Source organism: Saccoglossus kowalevskii, chromosome 1 (assembly GCF_978046115.1).
Source record: "Saccoglossus kowalevskii chromosome 1, keSacKowa6.1, whole genome shotgun sequence".
NCBI lineage: Eukaryota > Metazoa > Hemichordata > Enteropneusta > Harrimaniidae > Saccoglossus > Saccoglossus kowalevskii.
Window position 1 is genome coordinate 43,698,050 of NC_140641.1, and position 20,288 is coordinate 43,718,337.

General features: G+C 38.7%; 1 protein-coding gene across 1 annotated transcript in view; it reads left to right on the forward strand.

The window, feature by feature from the left end:
* Positions 1 to 20,069, forward strand: part of LOC100375390 (uncharacterized) — a 39,793-nt gene extending 19,724 nt beyond the window's left edge. Inside the window, exons 5-15 of the mRNA XM_002739410.4 lie at positions 4,309 to 4,372; positions 5,431 to 5,479; positions 6,946 to 7,102; positions 9,394 to 9,541; positions 12,107 to 12,189; positions 12,418 to 12,547; positions 12,824 to 12,941; positions 13,510 to 13,618; positions 14,314 to 14,373; positions 17,968 to 18,079; positions 18,599 to 20,069. Coding sequence (XP_002739456.3) covers positions 4,309 to 4,372; positions 5,431 to 5,479; positions 6,946 to 7,102; positions 9,394 to 9,541; positions 12,107 to 12,189; positions 12,418 to 12,547; positions 12,824 to 12,941; positions 13,510 to 13,618; positions 14,314 to 14,373; positions 17,968 to 18,079; positions 18,599 to 18,727 — 1,159 coding nt within the window. The 3' untranslated portion in view covers positions 18,728 to 20,069. The remainder of the gene's footprint in view (positions 1 to 4,308; positions 4,373 to 5,430; positions 5,480 to 6,945; positions 7,103 to 9,393; positions 9,542 to 12,106; positions 12,190 to 12,417; positions 12,548 to 12,823; positions 12,942 to 13,509; positions 13,619 to 14,313; positions 14,374 to 17,967; positions 18,080 to 18,598) is intronic.
* Positions 20,070 to 20,288: the final 219 nt, after the last annotated feature.

Here is a 20,288-nt window from a genome sequence, read left to right on the forward strand (position 1 = left end):
CAGCTTTTCCACGGGTATCTCAAGTACTAATCATCGCATTTCAATGAAACTTGGTACATAGATCCTTTAGGACTATGCAGAGACCTGATTAGTTTCAGGGTAAATAATTGTGCATATTAATTACCTAATTTGCATAATTAATGTTCAGCTTTTCTACTGATATCTAAAGTACTAATCATCACATTTCAATGAATCTAGAATTATGCAGAGACCCAATTAGTTTTTGGTAAAACTCTGTTCATATTATTTCCCTAATTAGCATAATAATTCATAATTTTTTGGTTCTAATCACATTTCAATTAAACTTGGTACATAGAGTTTTTGTTACATTGCGCAGACCTCATTAGTTTTACAATCAAATCTGTTCATGTTAATTTCCTGATTTGCATAATTAGTTTTCAGCAAAGTAATTTCAAATTATATTTAATGTGTCTCCAATACTCTCAGCACATGGGAGTTCTTTCTAAGCTTTCTTTGATTCAGATTGAATTCAAAATGGCTGACTGTTTTAATGATTGGGCTTCTAGAGCCATGTTTTGACTTATTAGCTCCGCTGTCGACTTTGTCGAGTGGAGCTTATCATATGAGTGATTGTCCGTCGTTGTCGTCCGTGTCAATGTTTTACTCTTTTGACTTCTCCTTGAAAACTACAAGCCTGAATGCTTTGATACTTGGTGTATATGTACCTTGGGTAGACCTCTCTCAGATTTGTTTATTTCATGATGATATCTTCAATTCTCTAATTTTGGTGATTTTTTCAACTTCTTGTTAAAAAGTCCAATTGCTTTGATATTACATATATAGGTAATACATGGGGACCTCTCTCAAATTTGTTCATTTTGTAATGATATCTTTAATTCTCTAATTTTGGTGAATATTTTTGTCATTTTTAGTAAAAAGTGATATTTTCGACTTCTTGTTGAAAACCTCAAGTCCAATTGCTTTGATATTACATATATAGGTACTACATGTGGACCTCTCTCAGATTTGTTCATTTTGTAATGATATCTTCAATTCTCTAATTTTTGTGAATATTTTTGTCATTTTTGGTAAAAAGTGATATTTTCGACTTCTTGTTAAAAACCACAAGTCCAATTGCTTTGATATTACATATATAGGTACTACATACATTATAAACTTCGCAAATTAACATATTAATTAAAATAAAAATGTACAGGTTTAAGTGTTACATAATACGGTGTTTGATCTGTGTTGGCATGATGACATGAATTCATTTCTTTTGTTTAGTGTGGAGTGGTGAGGTCTAAAACTTATGATTTTTTCCTTCAAACATAGAATGCATCGTTTGCTAGAGCTACTGTACGGGCTACCACGAGCAAGAATTTTCCATGTTATTCTATGCTCTATATTTTTTTCTTTGAGTGACCAAACATGTTTACTAATTTCTGTCGCATTTCTCGATGCCTGATTACGAAATGAGGCTGTGTGGTTTCTGTACCTTGTTTTGAATTAATTTCCAGTAAGTCGCGTAACTTCTGGTATATGGTATATGACGATGGACTTCAAGCACTTCCCTCCAGTGGACATGCTGTTTTCTTGTGGCAATTGAATAGCATGTTGACTTTCATTTTATTACTCTGTTCTTATCGGTCGCAAGTTGGCATTTGTTTGATACGGTAGTATCTTTTATATTGTTCATACAGCTATAGCTGACTTTGATGGTATTTCTGTTGAATATTTTCCTGAGATTATTGCCAGTTGGGAAGCACTTGTCGATTAAATCCAGGAATTGCTTGCCGATGCTGTTACAGGCGTTTCAGCTGTATAGTGGGTTAAACCAAAGGGCATTACTGCATGACAGTTCTTTGGTAGGGTGGTGCCGCAATGTCAAACATCTTCATATCTGACAATATTGATGATAATTTCTTGTTAATCCCAGCCAGGATATTCTTTGTGATTGCGTGTGGGTGGTTATTCTCCTTGTGTATGTATACCATGTGCCGTTAGGCTTTGTAAAGGGGCTGTATAAACCCTCAATGAGGTTTAGCGTGACATCAAGGAAGTTGACTATTTTCTTATTTGCTTCGATCACAATCTTTAGGCCGTGGTTTTTAAATATGTGACAGATTTCTTTTTTGATCTGTTCTGGGTGTGGCGTCTAAGGCGACTAAACCGTCATCTCTGTATAGACCGATACAGACATTCTTCCCTAACCGTGCTTCAAGTTGTGAAAGCAGGAAGCAGCCCACAAGTTCGCAGGTCTCTGTGCCGTCAAAACTTCCCATTGTGACATCACACGTGTTGGAGCCCTTTTGCCACAGTGATTGATTGTGGATTAACAACGTTTGTTGTTGTTTGTTGGCATGAGTGATGTTTATTTCTTCATCCGGGATATTATCTTTGGCTGAGGCAAAACGCAACGCAACGCAAGCTTTGCTTAGTAGATATTTGCTTATGGATAGGTAGAATTCCACAACGTCAAAACAAATAAAGTTATAACGTGCCTTGTTATCGATATGGTCAAACCATTTGATCACGGAAGACCTAGTCTTCCACTGGTTGATACCAGTAGCTGTGATGGTCTTCTTGTTAATTCTATCCAGGATTTGTTTGGTTATCTTCCCTATTTCAGATTTTGATGGATTAATTAGTCTGCATGATGGGATATTTGCGAAGCTTGGTTTGTGTTTTTTAAAGTTATGTAAGCATCTCTCCCTGCTTTTTTGTTACAGGTGGACCTCTCTCAGATTTGTTCATTTTGTGATATTTTCAATTCTTTATTTGAAATGTGCATTGCTAACAGTGGAGCTACATTGTATCTCGGTTGAGAGGCTGATTTTTGTTTTAAATTTCATTCAAGGATTTTGCCATTTCAACCTCATAGTGGCAACATATGGGATTTGTGCTATCCAATGAACCACTGCTACTGCTTGTCGATTCACTGTTAAGATGTATGAATTTTGTTAATTTTTAAAATGTTGTCAGTGTGTCTCTATTACCATAAATATATTCCTAAAATTAATTTGTTCAATTGCAGCACATAAGTGAACATGCATAAGAATTGTTAATGCATATACTAGTCATTGCTGTAGCTTCTCACTTCAACAGCAATGAGGAAAGCAAAATTGGCTTGAACAGGTCCTTTAATTACATGTAGCAATATTAGATTTCAGAAACACCCTCACACAAGATATAGACTTGAGTCCAGAGCAAGGAAGTCAACGATTCTACTATATACAACTACTAAACTTCTTACACCAATGAGAATGTAGTAAAGCTGACAACAAAGCCTGACAGGCCTACTACTATAACAAAAGAGCCACATATAACAATTATAGTGAAAAAAAACAAGGAAGCAAGCTGAAGTCAACAAGGAAGTTATCAGACCATATGAAGGTTACAATAAAATGGGCAGGCATTTGATGGTAATCACAAACATCTAAGAAAAACACACAAGAATATATAGACCAGCAGCTGACACAAGATGACCAGTCACTTCAGAAAATTCTTGTGGAATATCAAGTAGCAATGTGATAATATCATATTGGATTTAGTAAATAACATGTTCAGGACATATTGTTAAAGACTATATAGTAAACAGTATAGTCCAAAATAGAAACTGCATGTGTAGTGAATATATAAAAGGGGTTGATTGTATCCTGCAACACTCGATTCACTACGTTCATTTATCGACCATAGACTCGCGAGTCTATTCTGACCATACACTTCAAAACATACTAACTCAATGACCAACAACAACGATGACAAAGACAACAACACCAACATGCACATGCTACTAATACATAGATATTAGATCAGTTTATAGGGGTGGGCCCTGTCGTAGCGAGTCAGACATGATTGTTGACCCAGCAAGGACGATCACAGGGCTAACTGCGCATAGGCGATAGAGCAGTCTCGGCACTCCAGACACTCCCAACCACCCCACTTTCCGTAGCCATTGGCTTTAAGTCCTTGTATACGGGAAAAACAGGAGAGTGAATATAAGGCAATATGGCCGCTGACCTCTATACCTTATCACGTGATACGTGACGTGGAAGAAAATCCTTAGGTCATGGGGCTTCCCCTGACCTGGTTTTCTCACTCTGTCATTGGCTAAATCACAGATTAATGCCTACAGACAGTTCAAAATAATCATTTTGACTGACCGGGGTCTATAGTGGGTATGAACTAGGTGAATAGGTGGGTTGAAAACACCCCTGCCTGAATCTATTTTAAAAGATCTCATAAACCGTTTTTTTTTTTGAGGTTTCTTGTCAATTTGTCAGTTGCTATTTTAAATTTAGTTTTTGATTTTCATGCATTCAAATTAACTTTTATATTATTCAGATCAGAAGTTGGAGAATTGATTGCAGACATCTTTGGCTCCAGTGATGAAGAGGAAGAATTTGAGGTAAGAGTTGTTCAATGTCATTTGATGTTGTCGATTAGCGGCTTTTTTCATCATCTATGTGCTCTACATTACTACATATGGAGACTGTGGATTCAACAAATCTATACACTAAAACACTAAAAACAACAACACTAAAACTGCTCATATTGAATGCCTTTCTATTTTATCAGTTCCTGTTTTACAAGTTCACAATCTGAAAAGGTGGATTGATGAATTGATCTGGTGCCACATTTTATTTTAATAAATGCTGTTCCAGTGCCATATGTCTGACATAAATTGACCAATGGTGTTCAGCTTGTCATCATACATACGTCATGTCACACATGTCCAACATTTTCTCAGAAATTCTGCAGTAGATATTGATGAAACTTCGCAGGTTGATGAATAAGTCTCTGCCGAATATGCACACAATTTTTTTACCAGATCTGAAAATCCTAAGTGGGTTTTTGTCAGCATTTTCATCCAAAATTACCTCTTCCAACACCACTGAAAGAACAACTGAGCATGCTCAAGATAAATAATAAGCTTAGATTGTAATGCTAGGGTTTTCAGTGATGTCATGACCTGATCTGAATCAGTGACAGATGGGTCGTACCATTACCAATCTCTGTGGAAACTGTAGAGGGGTGTCAGGGCTACATTTTGAGGGGGATTATAGTTGTGATACTGAAACAAACCCAGGTCCTAGTAATATATAAAGACTTGAATTAACAAAGAAGTCAAGTTGTTATTAAAGGTACATCAAGGTTTACTCAGATTTATGAATGCAGTATACATGTATAAGACATAGTTTGGTTGCACTTGTGTACTCTGAGATTTTGGACTTGGGTCAAGGGAAGTTTTCAGTTATCTGTACAATACTAGATTAAGGGAAATCATTATATGATTAGTTGTACCCACATAGAGTACATATTAATTCAATTGTTTGTAAATGTTCCATGTATTATTTTAACACAAGTATTTTATGATTAAATGACTGGGACTGTGACATTCATGTCTTGTTAAAACATGAGAACTCACAAGACTATGTAATGCAATTACCGGTACCTGTTTTATAGGGATTTGATGCCGCTGATCTTGAAGCAACTACAAAAAAGAAAAAGACAGGTGAGAATACAGCCCCTTTAAAATGGTTTGATCCTGTAAGAAAAGTGTGTCAGGGTCCTGAACATGGAATTGCCAAAAAATAGGGGTGGGCATATTCCCAGACATTCCCTGCAAAAAAAAGAAATTTCGCAGAAATTGACAACACGTAGATTGAACTGCGACAGGGAATAGAATGGCAAATGAAAACATACAATGGAAATAAACAATATGCAACATTAGAAGTATAACAAAAATAATTTATTGCTTATTGTGACAAATAAACCAGAAATAATAAAAATCTACAGTCTGGAATCATTCGAATTTGGATTTCCTCGCCGCAAATATGCCCAATATTCGTGAACTCAAAATGAACTACAATGTCAGGGATTAAACTGCATAAAATTATTTCTGGTTTTGACAAATACCGGATTGACAGTCATACACTAACAATAATAATTTACGGATTTACACAGTAAAAATTATGAAAGTTCATAGTTGTTTGAAAAAAAGTCAAAGTCAAAGCCCTTGAAGTCCGAGTCGGCGTCACTTCGCCGTCCAACAAAATCCTACAGCTTCGCCCTGAAGTTCATCAATGTTGTCACACACAATTTGGACACACTTTAAATCAATTGATTTCGCTGTCTGTCAGCTTGGCATGTCTTATCACAATGAAGAGACAAGAAAAATGGGGTCGCGTGCAAATTACTTGCTCTATCATCTTCTACCTTTAAGCATCTGCTTTACTGATTGGCTAAAAATGACATCACTACTAGTGTTTCATCACAGAGGTCAAGTCATCGATGTGAAATTGCAAAATTTCTGGCCCAAGTTATGGATTTGCAAGCTGTTACCAAATATTTTATAAAGTCGAAACAACGTGATTCAACCACTCTCCCATGTATGGGCTGCTACAATATTGCGACACTGGTGACATTGTCACGGCTCTCGATACTGTAAGATTTGCTTGAATTGTTTCTGAGGAAACATAAACCAAACAGCCTTTTTCAGGGCCACGATGTATTTAAAAAAAGGGAATTCTGCTTTAATATACATTTTTGCAGACTGTTATGATTCTGATAAAAAATCTTGAAACATAAATGTTAACTACGTAAACAGCGCTGCCCTGAAGGCAGAATGCAACATTACCTATTTTGTTGTCACTGTTTGCCTCTCATTTTAGGCAATTGACATTTATTTTACAATTTTTTTTATCAGAATCATAACAGACTGCATGAAAGTCAGCTGTTAATACAACAACAAAAAATAGATTTTTGTTATTATTTTTTTCATTATAAGTGTAGAAAAAGACCCCTAGGGCATATGCCTGGACCTCAATTTTGTTATTGTATAAATATTTGGGGGTGGGCATTTGCCTGGGCATGGGCACTTATTCTGTGACATTACACAACAGAAATTACTGTTTTTCTCTTAATGAGATAAATGCTCATCCCATCTGATTGATTGCTTTGTGTGCTTTAACTCATCAGCCATGATATCTTCAGATGAAGATGATGATGTTGGCATACCTGAAGAAAAAGATGAAGAAGAAGCTGTTACCATGGAAACAGGGCCCACTACGGAAGGACAAGCAGCTTTAGATTCTGATGAGGAAGATGAGGAACTTCGCAAGCAGTCCAGGGAAGAGTAAGTAATGCCTTCTACGTGGTTACCATTTTAGTCTAGTTTGGATGAAGCCGAAAACCGGAACTTATGAGGACTTATTGACCTGTGTGTGTGTGCATGTGCGCGCATCTGTAGCCAACCATATCTCACACATGCTTTGGCTGATCAAGTTCAAACTTCACATATACATCAGAAATTATATAGGAAATATGTTTCATGTGATTCACAGTTACTTGACTAAGTTAAATTCACTTTGTCTCAAGCACTAAGTGGGGGCTTAACTTTCTAGTACATACTGAAAAATACTTTATTTTATATGGAATTAATTTTCACTGATATTTGATGCATTGAATGTAAAATATAGTAAAAAAGGTATATTCACTGTATTTTATTTTTACTTGATCATTCATTCAGCAGAAATAGCTAATATAAATCCAAGCAAAAATAAAGTATTTTACAGTATTAAAAAAAAATGGGGACTAATAATTTGCATTCAGCATATGCATCAGTGCTTTGTAGTACTGTAAGACATTTTTACCTTGCCCGTACCATCAAAGATGGAAGGGAAAGGTATATTAAGGGAAAGATTTTGTCCGGCGTTGTCGTCGTCGTCGTCGTCGTCGTTGTCGTCGTTAATAATTGTTATTGTGTGCATGATAACTTTACTAATTCTATTCCAAACTTCATCAAACTTGGTCACCTTGTTCATCAGTATAAAGTCTTCCCTGAGTTTGAACAACAGATGTCCTGTATGAAAATATCATGCAAAAATTGAGAAAAACTGATAAAATATTTCGACTGTTTCTACTTGACTGATCACTGGTGATACACATCAAAGGTCACTGATCTCAGTGGAAATATGCATTGTTGTATGTGTTCAATGAAGCAAATGATTTATCTTGTAATAATATCCTTGGTAATGTATCTCAGAATCCCTTACTGGGTTTCAAAACCAACTCATGGAGAGATTGCACAGTCTGATACACATTTGCAAACCTACCAATAAATCTTTACAGAAAACAAGATGTCAGAAAATCAATATAAGCACTGCTATGAACTGGGTGCCAAACTTTGATCAAGATCTGAAGCTAATAGAAAATCTGTTTAGTTCAAAGTTATCAAATCAAAAACAATACATAAAAAATACATAAAAAGCAAAACATTTCATCCACATTTTAAAAAGAAAATTGTTCTAAAATATATGTATTCTGTATTTGACAAACAGTTCATTCGACAAATGAAAACTCACAGGAATATGTTTCAGCTATTAGAACAGAATGATAGTTTTTATAATACTAGTTTAAAAACTCACTTCAAACAAAGATTGCAGTGTTTGAAGATGTAGGTTCTCAGGAGGCAACAGTACTATTGACTTCTCCCTCCACTGGACACCAACTAACTATTTAAAGCAGAGCTTGCAACATGATAGCTATTCATAAAGGGTGGTTTTTTTTTTACTTTTCATATAATACAGTAGTCACACAATGAGGCAGTTCATATTTGTCTCAGTGAATCATTAATTTTTGACAGACACCTGTACAAAATACTTGGACAAAAGCCAGCTAAGATTTTCTGTTATCTTGCATGTTTTATGAATCTATTCACGTCTAAATGCAGCACTTTTTTTTGCAATGAGGCATTTGTTTTTATACTAAAATATCTGAATTACTTTGAATAAAGCTGGAAATTATGTCCCTTAAAATAATTAAACAAATAAGGCACCAATGTTTTTGTAAGATATTTACATCTTTAAAGGACATTCGGTAGACTGATTCCCCACTGTTAGTTCAACCCCAAAACTTTTTTGTATTCAAAATTAATTATGACAATGTATATTTATATTGAAACAAACTATGTTAAAGGGAATTATATTATATAACAAAGGGCAAGGTCACCAGTGTTCAACTATGTTTGTTATTGTAGTTGGATTTAATTGTATTATATGGATTATTGGTTCACATTATTTTATGTTGTGATTTTGTTGAATATTGGTCTGGTGACCATTTTGATTGTGCATTCAACCTTTCCTCAGACGTGCATTGGCTGATACCACAGAAATTTGATACAATGATAATGTGCAAATGAACATTTGCATATTGCTGTATTGAATAAATTTTAAATCAATCATATTTAACATCCTCATATTAAAACTGAACGTATTGCACAAATGTACAAGACTTTTTATACTCCATAGTGTAAAAAACAATCTTCTAATGTACCTAATAATTGAGTTAATAATTTTATCACATTATTTATGGATTTATGAAAACCCTTCAAGATCTATAATTGTGGTTATTTATGCTTCGTTGCAGTGATTTTGTATCAGACTTTGATCTCATGATTGCAAGGAAGAAACAAGAAAACAAGTCAAGGCGACGTAAGCGAAGAGGAGATGATATTATTAATGATAATGATGATATAATTATGGCTATGTTAACACGCATGAACCAAGCAGCAAAGGTATCTGAATTTACTGTGGTGACTGTATGTCAGCTTACTCAGGTTGTTGTCATGGCAATAGGTCAGCTTACACAGGTTGTTGTCATGGCAATAGGTCAGCTTACATAGGTTGTTGTCATGGCCATAGGTCAGCTTACATAGGTTGTTGTCATGGCCATAGGTCAGCTTACACAGGTTGTTGTCATGGTCATAGGTCAGCTTACACAGGTTGTTGTCATAGGTCAGCTTACATCGGTTGTTGTCATGGCCATAGGTCAGCTTACACAGGTTTTCATGGCTATAGGTCAGCTTACATAAGTTGTTGTCATGACCATAAGTCAACTTACATAGGTTGTTGTCATGGCCATAGGTCAGCTTACACAGGTTGTTGTCATGACCATAGGTCAGCTTACATAGGTTGTTGTCATGGCCATAGGTCAGCTTACATAGGTTGTTGTCATGGCCATAGGTCAGCTTACACAGGTTGTTGTCATGGTCATAGGTCAGCTTACACAGGTTGTTGTCATAGGTCAGCTTACACAGGTTGTTGTCATGACCATAGGTCAGCTTACATAGGTTGTTGTCATGGCCATAGGTCAGCTTACATAGGTTGTTGTCATGGCCATAGGTCAGCTTACACAGGTTGTTGTCATGGTCATAGGTCAGCTTACACAGGTTGTTGTCATAGGTCAGCTTACATCGGTTGTTGTCATGGCCATAGGTCAGCTTACACAGGTTTTCATGGCCATAGGTCAGCTTACATAAGTTGTTGTCATGACCATAAGTCAACTTACATAGGTTGTTGTCATGGCCATAGGTCAGCTTACACAGGTTGTTGTCATGACCATAGGTCAGCTTACATAGGTTGTTGTCATGGCCATAGGTCAGCTTACATAGGTTGTTGTCATGGCCATAGGTCAGCTTACTCAGGTTGTTGTCATGGCCATAGGTCAGCTTACTCAGGTTGTTGTCATGACCATAGGTCAGCTTACACAGGTTGTTGTCATGACCATAGGTCAGCTTACACAGGTTGTTGTCATGGCCATAGGTCAGCTTATTCAGGTTGTTGTCATGACCATAGGTCAGCTTACACAGGTTGTTGTCATGGCCATAGGTCAGCTTACATAGGTTGTTGTCATGGCCATAGGTCAGCTTACACAGGTTGTTGTCATGGTCATAGGTCAGCTTACACAGGTTGTTGTCATAGGTCAGCTTACATCGGTTGTTGTCATGGCCATAGGTCAGCTTACACAGGTTTTCATGGCCATAGGTCAGCTTACACAGGTTGTTGTCATGACCATACACAGGTTGTTGTCATGGCAGTAGGTCAGCTTACATAGGTTGTTGTCATGGCAATAGGTCAGCTTACATAGGTTGTTGTCATGGCAATAGGTCAGCTTACATAGGTTGTTGTCATGGCAATAGGTCAGCTTACATAGGTTGTTGTCATGGCCATAGGTCAGTTTACACAGGTTGTTGTCAGTATGCCTTAAATTGACTTGTGTACTTTGTCTGAGTGTGCCATAGATTGACTTGTATACTCTGTGTGAGTATGCCATAGATTGACTTGTGTACTCTGTGTGAGTGTGCCATAGATTGACTTGTGTACTCTGTGTGAGTGTGCCATAGATTGACTTGTGTACTCTGTGTGAGTGTGCCATAGATTGACTTGTGTACTCTGTGTGAGTGTGCCATAGATTGACTTGTGTACTCTGTGAGTGTGCCATAGATTGACTTGGGTACTCTGTGTGAGTGTGCCATAGATTGACTTGTGTACTCCGTGTGAGTATGCCATAGATTGACTTGTGTACTCTGTGTGAGTGTGCCATAAATTGACTTGTGTACTCTTTGTGAGTGTGCCATAGATTGACTTGTGTACTCTGTGTGAGTGTGCCATAGACTTGTGTACTCTGTGTGAGTGTGCCATAAACTTGTGTACTCTGTGTGAGTGTGCCATAGACTTGTGTACTCTGTGTGAGTGTGCCATAGATTGACTTGTGTACTCTGTGTGAGTGTGCCATAGATTGACTTGTGTACTCCGTGAGTATGCCATAGATTGACTTGGGTACTCTGTGTGAGTGTGCCATAGATTGACTTGTGTACTCTGTGAGTGTGCCATAGATTGACTTGTGTACTTTGTGTGAGTGTGCCATAGATTGACTTGTGTACTTTGTGTGAGTGTGCCATAGATTGACTTGTGTACTCTGTGTGAGTGTGCCATAGATTGACTTGTGTACTTTGTGTGAGTGTGCCATAGATTGACTTGTGTACTCTGTGTGAGTGTGCCATAGATTGACTTGTGTACTCTGTGTGAGTGTGCCATAGATTGACTTGTGTACTCTGTGTGAGTGTGCCATAGATTGACTTGTGTACTCTGTGTGAGTGTGCCATAGATTGACTTGTGTACTCTGTGAGTGTACCATAGATTGACTTGTGTACTCTGTGTGAGTGTGCCATAGATTGACTTGTGTACTCTGTGTGAGTGTGCCATAGATAGACTTGTGTACTCTGTCTGAGTGCTTTACTGACTTTACAAATAGGTTAAAGATATAGGCTTAATAGGAGGACCTTAATTTGTCTTTTTAGGATGACCAACAACTCAATAAAACAGGCAAAGCAGCTATCAATAAACTTAAAATGCTACCAGTAGTGATGTCACAATTAAAAAAGTAAGTGATTTTTTCTCAGCAGTAAAACTGCTAAACTCAAATCACATTTGTTCACATGATATTTGCTAATTTGTGTACATGATATATGCTGATTTGTTTACATGATATATGCTGATATATGCTTATTTGTTTACATAGTGTATGCTGATTTGTTTACGTGATATATGCTGATTTGTTTACATGATATATGCTGATTTGTTTACATGATATATGCTGATTTGTTTACAGACATGATTTACATATGGCATTTATTGACTGTGGTATTTTAACATCATTAAAAGAATGGCTATTACCGCTACCAGATAAAAGTTTACCGCATCTTAAAATTAGAGAAGGCATTCTGGAAATATTACAAGAGGTAAGCACTGATTATGATGTTTTTACTAAGTTATTCCAAAGTACGTTAAAAAAGACTGTGATTGTGTACTATTGTATAGCATGTGATTTTAAAAACTAAATCAATTGAGCTGCAAGAATTTTAAATACCTTTGAAAACCTGTTGCAGCCAGTAGCTCTGTGGTAAATGTCTGACAGGTGTTTTGTTTACCAGGCTATATAAAATTAAAATACAGTAATCATCTATGTACATTACATAAATCTCAATAATATAAACGTGTTCTATGTTTCTTGCTAGCTGCCATCAGTGAATTCTCACATGTTAAAAACTAGTGGTATTGGAAAAGCAGTAATGTACTTATATAAACACCCCAAGGAAATAAGAATTAACAGAGATTTAGCAGGGAGACTTATCAGTAAGTATACTGTAAGCTATGCATTTAAACACCCAACTGTCCTATATCATGGAAGGAAGAAGAGTGAATGAGTTTTAATCCAGATTTATATCTTTTTATTTCAAATCTCATCATCCCTTTTCCTTTCCAGAAGCAGATCTTGGTACATGCGTTAGACATTATTGGACCTGGGTGCAAATCATTTTGTTTTTTCAGGTCGAACTTAAAATGGTTGTGTGAAGGCCATTTTGTTTTTAATCTTTGTTTCTTCATTAATTAGTCGCACATATGCAAGTGTATTTGTTTGACCATCAGATTAAAGATGGTCAAATGGCGGCCATTTTAATGTTAAAAATGTATCAAAATCAAGCTTTTCTGCCATTTCAGACCAAGATCTAAGTCATACATGTATGTAATGGTACCATGATATTTTTTCCTGGATGGGATTCATTATCAGCATCTTCAATGAACAGGCAGATTTCAATAAAACTTGAGATGAATATTACTTGTAATGGGTTGCTGCAGCATATTTTCTCTATTGGTATTCAATGGTTATATACTGTACATTCTTGTGTGACTGTTATTACAGATGAATGGTCTAGACCTATATTTGGTGTTGAAGCTAATTTCAAATCAATGACGAAAGAAGAAAGAGAAGCTAGAGACTATGCACAGAAGCCGAAGAGGAGGAGATTAAGGTATTTTTTATGTGATATGATATAAGATTAAAAGTGTGTAATGTTACGTGTTAACAAATATTATAGAATTATTTAATACATGCATTTTTATTTTTACATGATGAGCTAATCTTTGATTTTTTGTTATCAGTCTTTAATTATTGTCTTTAATGCCACAGGCCCTCATGACATTACAAAACAAATGCATATTGACTGAGCAGTTAAATGTAAGATGTAGGAAAATGGGTATTTTCACTGGATTTTATTTTCACTGTTTAATCCCTTCACAGAAAATAGCGAAAATACGCTCTAAGTGAAAATATAGTACTTTACAGTATATACTTATTGCTTTCTTTAACTTGAATGCTTTGAATACCTGGGAGACTATGTGTGTATAAAGTTAACAAAACTTATCTTTAGATGGAAAATTCTACACATGTGTTAACTCTAAAGATTACAAACTAACACAAAGTAAAGCTCATCTTCTATACCATTCATTGTTTCTTATTCCTTACATTTCATGCATTATTTATATTGGTCAGTGCTTCATGGAGTACACATACTTGTGCAGTGAAACTATCGGTAGTTCCATCTGTGCAAAAAAATCCTGTATAAACTGTTATATATTACATATATTATGATGATTTGAATATTATACATGTGATAATTAACATATTTATTAATGTATGCCAAATCAATGTTATTATCTACACTAGTTCTGAAATGGACAATGTTACAGCCAGGAGTATAGATACAGCATTACAAACAGGACAGAAGTAAGTAAACAAACATCTATTTACATAATATTAGCAACCTGTGTGTAAGATGACAACCAATTAATTGTCCCAGCTGTATATTGTATGCCACTTCTGCATACTGCATTAGGGTAAACTGAAATTAGCATCTGTATTCCATCTTGGATTCAAATTAATTTGATAATGTTGTTGTAGCCACTGCCTTTGTTGTAGCCACCGCTTTTGTTGTATCCACCACCCCTCACCCCTGTTGTAGCCACCACCCCTCACCCCTGTTGTAGCCACCACCCCCTGTTGTAGCCACCACCCCTCACCCCTGTTGTAGCCACCACCCCCTGTTGTAGCCACCACCCCTCACCCCTGTTGTAGCCACCACCCCCTGTTGTAGCCACCACCCCTCACCCCTTTTGTAGCCACCACCCCTCACCCCTGTTGTAGCCACCGCCCCTGTTGTAGCAACCGCACATGTTGTAGCCACCACCCCTCACCCCTGTTGTAGCCACCACCCCCTGTTGTAGCAACCACATATGTTGTAGCCACCACCCCTGTTGTAGCCACCACCCCTCACCCCTGTTGTAGCCACCACCCCTGTTGTAGCCACCACCCCTGTTGTAGCAACCGCCCCTGTTGCAGCCACCACCCCTGTTGTAGCCACCACCCCTCACCCCTTTTGTAGCCACCACCCCTGTTGTAGCCACCACCCCCTGTTGTAGCCACCGCCCCTGTTGTAGCCACCACCCCTGTTGTAGCCACCACCCCTGTTGTAGCCACCACCCCTCACCCCTGTTGTAGCCACCACCCCTCACCCCTGTTGTAGCCACCGCCCCTGTTGTAGCAACCGCACATGTTGTAGCCACCACCCCCTGTTGTAGCCACCAGCCCTGTGGTAGCCACTGCCCATGTTGTAGCCACCACCCCTATTGCTGCCACCGACCCTGTTGCAGCCACCGACCCTGTTGCAGCCACCGACCCTGTTGCAGCCACCACCCCTGTTGCAGCCACCACCCCTGTTGCAGCCACCGACCCTGTTGCAGCCACTGCCCCTGTTGTAGCCACCACCCCTCACCCCTGTTGTAGCTACCGCCCCTGTTGTAGCCACCACCCCTGTTGTAGCCACAACCCCCACCTCTGTTGTAGCCACCACCCCTCACCCCTGTTGTAGCCACCACCCCTCACCCCTGTTGCAGCCACCGACCCTGTTGCAGCCACCAACCCTGTTACAGCCACCGACATTGTTGCAGCCACAGACCCTGTTACAGCCACCGACCCTGTTACAGCCACCGACCCTGTTACAGCCACCGACCCTGTTACAGCCACCGACCCTGTTGCAGCCACCAACCCTGTTGCAGCCACCGACATTGTTACAGCCACCGACATTGTTACAGCCACCGACCCTGTTACAGCCACCGACCCTGTTACAGCCACCGACCCTGTTACAGCCACCGACCCTGTTACAGCCACCGACCCTGTTACAGCCACCGACATTGTTGCAGCCACAGACCCTGTTACAGCCACCGACCCTGTTACAGCCACCGACCCTGTTACAGCCACCGACCCTGTTGCAGCCACCAACCCTGTTGCAGCCACCGACATTGTTGCAGCCACCGGCCCTGTTGCAGCCACCACCCCTGTTGTAGCCACCACCCCTCACCCCTGTTGTAGCTACCGCCTCTGTTGTAGCCACCACCCCTCACCCCTGTTGTAGCCACCACCCCTCATCCCCTGTTGTAGCCACCACCCCTCATCCCCTGTTGTAGCCACCACCCCTCACCCCTGTTGTAGCCACCACCCCTCACCCCTGTTGTAGCCACCACCCCTCACCCCTGTTGTAGCCACCACCCCTCACCCCTGTTGTAGCCACCACCCCTGTTGTAGCAACCGCACATGTTGTAGCCACCACCGTTGTTGTAGCCACCGACCCTGTTGCAGCCACAGACCCTGTTGCAGCCACCGGCCCTGTTGCAGCCACAGGCCCTGTTGCAGCCACCGGCCCTGTTGCAGCCACCACCCCTGTTGCAGCCACCGGCCCTGTTGCAGCCACCGCCCCTGTTATAGCCATCGCCGCTGTTGTAGCCACCACCCCTGTTGTAGCCACCACCCCTGTTGTAGCCACTGCCCCTGTTGCAGCCACCACCCCTGTTGTAGCCACCACCCCTCACCCCTTTTGTAGCCACCACCCCTCACCCCTGTTGTAGCCACCACCCCTGTTGTAGCCACCACCCCTGTTGTAGCCACCACCCCTGTTGCAGCCACCACCCCTGTTGCAGCCACCACCCCTGTTGTAGCCACCACCCCTCACCCCTGTTGTAGCCACCACCCCTGTTGTAGCCACCACCCCTGTTGCAGCCACCACCCCTGTTGTAGCCACCACCCCTCACCGCTTTTGTAGCCACCACCCCTCACCCCTTTTGTAGCCACCACCCATGTTGTAGCAACCGCAGCTGCTGTAGCCACCACCCCTGTTTAAGCCATCGCCGCTGTTGTAGCCACCACCCCTCACCCCTTTTGTAGCCACTACCCCTGTTGTAGCAACCGCACCTGCTGTAGCCATTGCCCCTGTTGCAGCAACCGCACCTGCTGTAGCCATCGCCCCTGTTGTAGCCACCACCCCTGTTGCCCCCGCCACCCTTGTTGTAGCCACCGCCTTTAACCTTAAAATAAGATGCTTAATTAAGTATTGGATAAAGCCCTTGTATGAATATTTTGTCTGACCCCGAGATAAAATATGCAGGGTGAGACATTTCATATTGGTGAGGACTTTATAGCTAGAAGAGTACAAGGGATTTATTTTATTTGAAGTCCACCACCCAAACCTTCTATAGATATATTTTCCTGTGGAAAGTCTTGTACTGATGAGAGCAGTTTGTGAATCCTGTCAACGATTCTGTATGAAATTTGTAATGGAGAAAAAGGGACTGTGTCTCAATTTTTAAATGATATATGTATGAATGGTGCAGTACATGTATGTGTGAGAATTGGCCTTTCAGAACTTGGAATCATTGGTCTCTTAGAAGTTGCATACTGAGATTATGGCGCACTTTACTATATATTGATTAACTCAAAACATCATAAAACCCAAGAGCCAATGACCAGCAAATATCACTGAATTAACTGCATAACAAATACTATGTCAAATAAAGTACTGCCTGTGTGACACGTACTGCACGTCGGCCATCCAAGCGTCTTCCAAAAATATTGGGGCAATGGCCTTCTGAATGTACAGAATGGTGAAAATAGAAAGTAATGATACAGCATTATAAACAACAAATACATACTGAGAAATAATGTTCCAGGTAGCTCAATGGGCGCTGTGTCTGTCACATTGATCATTGTGTGGGCTATGTCAGTTCGAACCCAGATTTTGTGATTTCTTTTTAACATAGTGAACTAGATTTTACGTGATCTATATGAGAATTTTAAACAAAACATTTATGGGAACAAAAGTGTATAACATTCCTAGGACAATTTATGAGAACAAGAAGTTTTGACTTGAGAAAATGAGTCAGACTCGCAGACTTTTAGTGTATATTGTGTCTTGCAATGGAGCATTCTGATTGGTGGAGAAGGACTAGGTTGGACTATTATTATCAATAACCTGATATATTCTGATTTCAGAGCACTAAGGCCTGGTGATAAAGGGTGGATTGGTAGAGCACGTGTACCAATGCCTTCAACAAAAGATTACGTTGTGAGACCAAAATGGAATATTGAAGCTGAAGTTGCCAGGGTAGGTTGATATAATCATATTGTGCGGATAATTTTAGTAGAATTGCAATTACTGTATTAGAAGCAATACAGGTGCATGTACTCTATTAGAAGCACACTAAAATCTAACTGTTCCATTGATACTACTTTGTTCAACAAATTATTTACATAAGCACATAGTGTAAATACATGCCATCTACATACCATGTTCTAATAGAAACACATGTATGTGCTTCTATAAATGACATCAGTGGGCTTGTGGTCAAAATTTCAATGGCATACAATAAATACAATTGTGCTTCTAATAAAGCAAATACTATACACCAGGAGTTTGAAAGTGAGTTTAGAATCTTCTAATCGCACATGTTTAGAATTTGGCAGTTTTCAAACTGCGAGTTTAGAATTTTGCAGTGCTCAGTCTGTGATTTAGAATCTGATAGTGTTCTAAGCGCAGTGCTCAAACCTGCATCTTTACCTTATCCTGCAATATTATTAATCAAATGAGCTTGTTTTAACCTAATAATATATACTCTATTGTCAGGGTGGTAAGAAACCAGTGTCCAGGTTAGATAAACACATGAGGAAATTCAAGGAAAGAAAACAGCAAAGCAAGAATAAAAATCCACGTGCTGTAAATATTAGTATTGAAGGACGCAAGATGTCTCTATAGCAACTGAATTGGTGTATCATACAACACATTGTATATAGACACAGTATGCACTACCATGAGTTTATGAGTAGAACAATTAGAAATGAACTCTTTGTGACAGAAGCAGCTTCAACTCATTAAACCATGCCTAAATTGGTTATACAGACAGTATGGTAAAGTTAACATTAAGAGTCTAAACCAGTTGTTACCACTTTGAAAACATTCATCTCTGTTAAACCAGTTGTTACCACTTTGAAAATGTTCCACCCCATGTAATTGTTCCTCAGATTTTGTTAATATATTGGCTCCCAAAATTCCGTCTGATTGTAGAATTGTGCATGTTTTGATACTTCACAATTTTGTCTCTCTCTTTCACAATTTAGTCTTTTTCTTTCTTAAACCAGTAGTTCAATACTAATTTTAGTTTTAAGATAGAACTTTACTCAGTAGTAAAATAATGTCTTATATTTTTGTGAGTGATATCTTATGTTACAATGATGATGGAGACAAAATTAAAATATTGAGTAAAAATAGATTTTGGGGCATTTTACCTCATTTCCTATTGCAAGAACAAGTGACATATGGTGCAAAAATGATATATACCAGTAGTGTGTATTTCATGTTATACATATTATTTTGTTCTTAACAAATTGACAGTGATTGATACATACTGTTGACTATTACTAAAATGATTATTTATTTACAAATTATGGCATGAAATTTTGTCACTCGTGTATGTGCACATGTCCGAGCATTGTGTAACCATTACTTGCAAACAACGTGGTAGTTATGAAGTGTGCATACTTTAAAGTGCAATTAGTATTGCGGTATTCAGTCACAATTATATTACCACATAAACGAAAGTTATTTCTTTGCTATGAAATAACTTTCTCTGAGTGTATATTTTCATTTTTTCTGTACAAAACAAGACTAGCTAGCTATTTTTATGACCTGCCACTGTGTTATTGGACTTGATAGTCTGGTCAGAAATTCTGCCAAACATTTTGTAAACACAGATTTTTACTCTGAAAATTCTATTGGGTGAAGATTTCACAGAATTTTGTATTCTAAAAAAAGGCTGTTTTTAAAACAAATTATTTAAACCTAGTTGGAATTTTTGAGTCTTTCTTTAGCTTCTGATGTCCCAAATTTAATTTAATTGTATTTTTTTTTTTTAATTTCCATTTTTTTTTCAATTGATATTGTTTGGCATGACAACTGTTATGACTAATGTCACTGCCATTGCTGCATTAGATGACTGGGTGCTTGTGGGAAATAATTTGCTATCATTGCAGCTACAGCCATATTCTGGTACATGTAAAGAGCATTTGTATTTCAAGAATAAACGTTACTTATTTCATAACTGATTGTTGGTGTTCACAAGATGGCTACCAAGTTGAGCCGTTTATAAACAATGAAACATTTGAATTAATTGTCATATCATTGATTAGTCATTACAGATATTGATCACTCACAGTTTGTGAGGTAGTGGAGGCTACAATGTCTCAAAGAATGCCACAATGTGCCATGGTCTCAAAGAATGCCACAATGTGCCATGGTCTCGGAGAATGCCACAATGTGC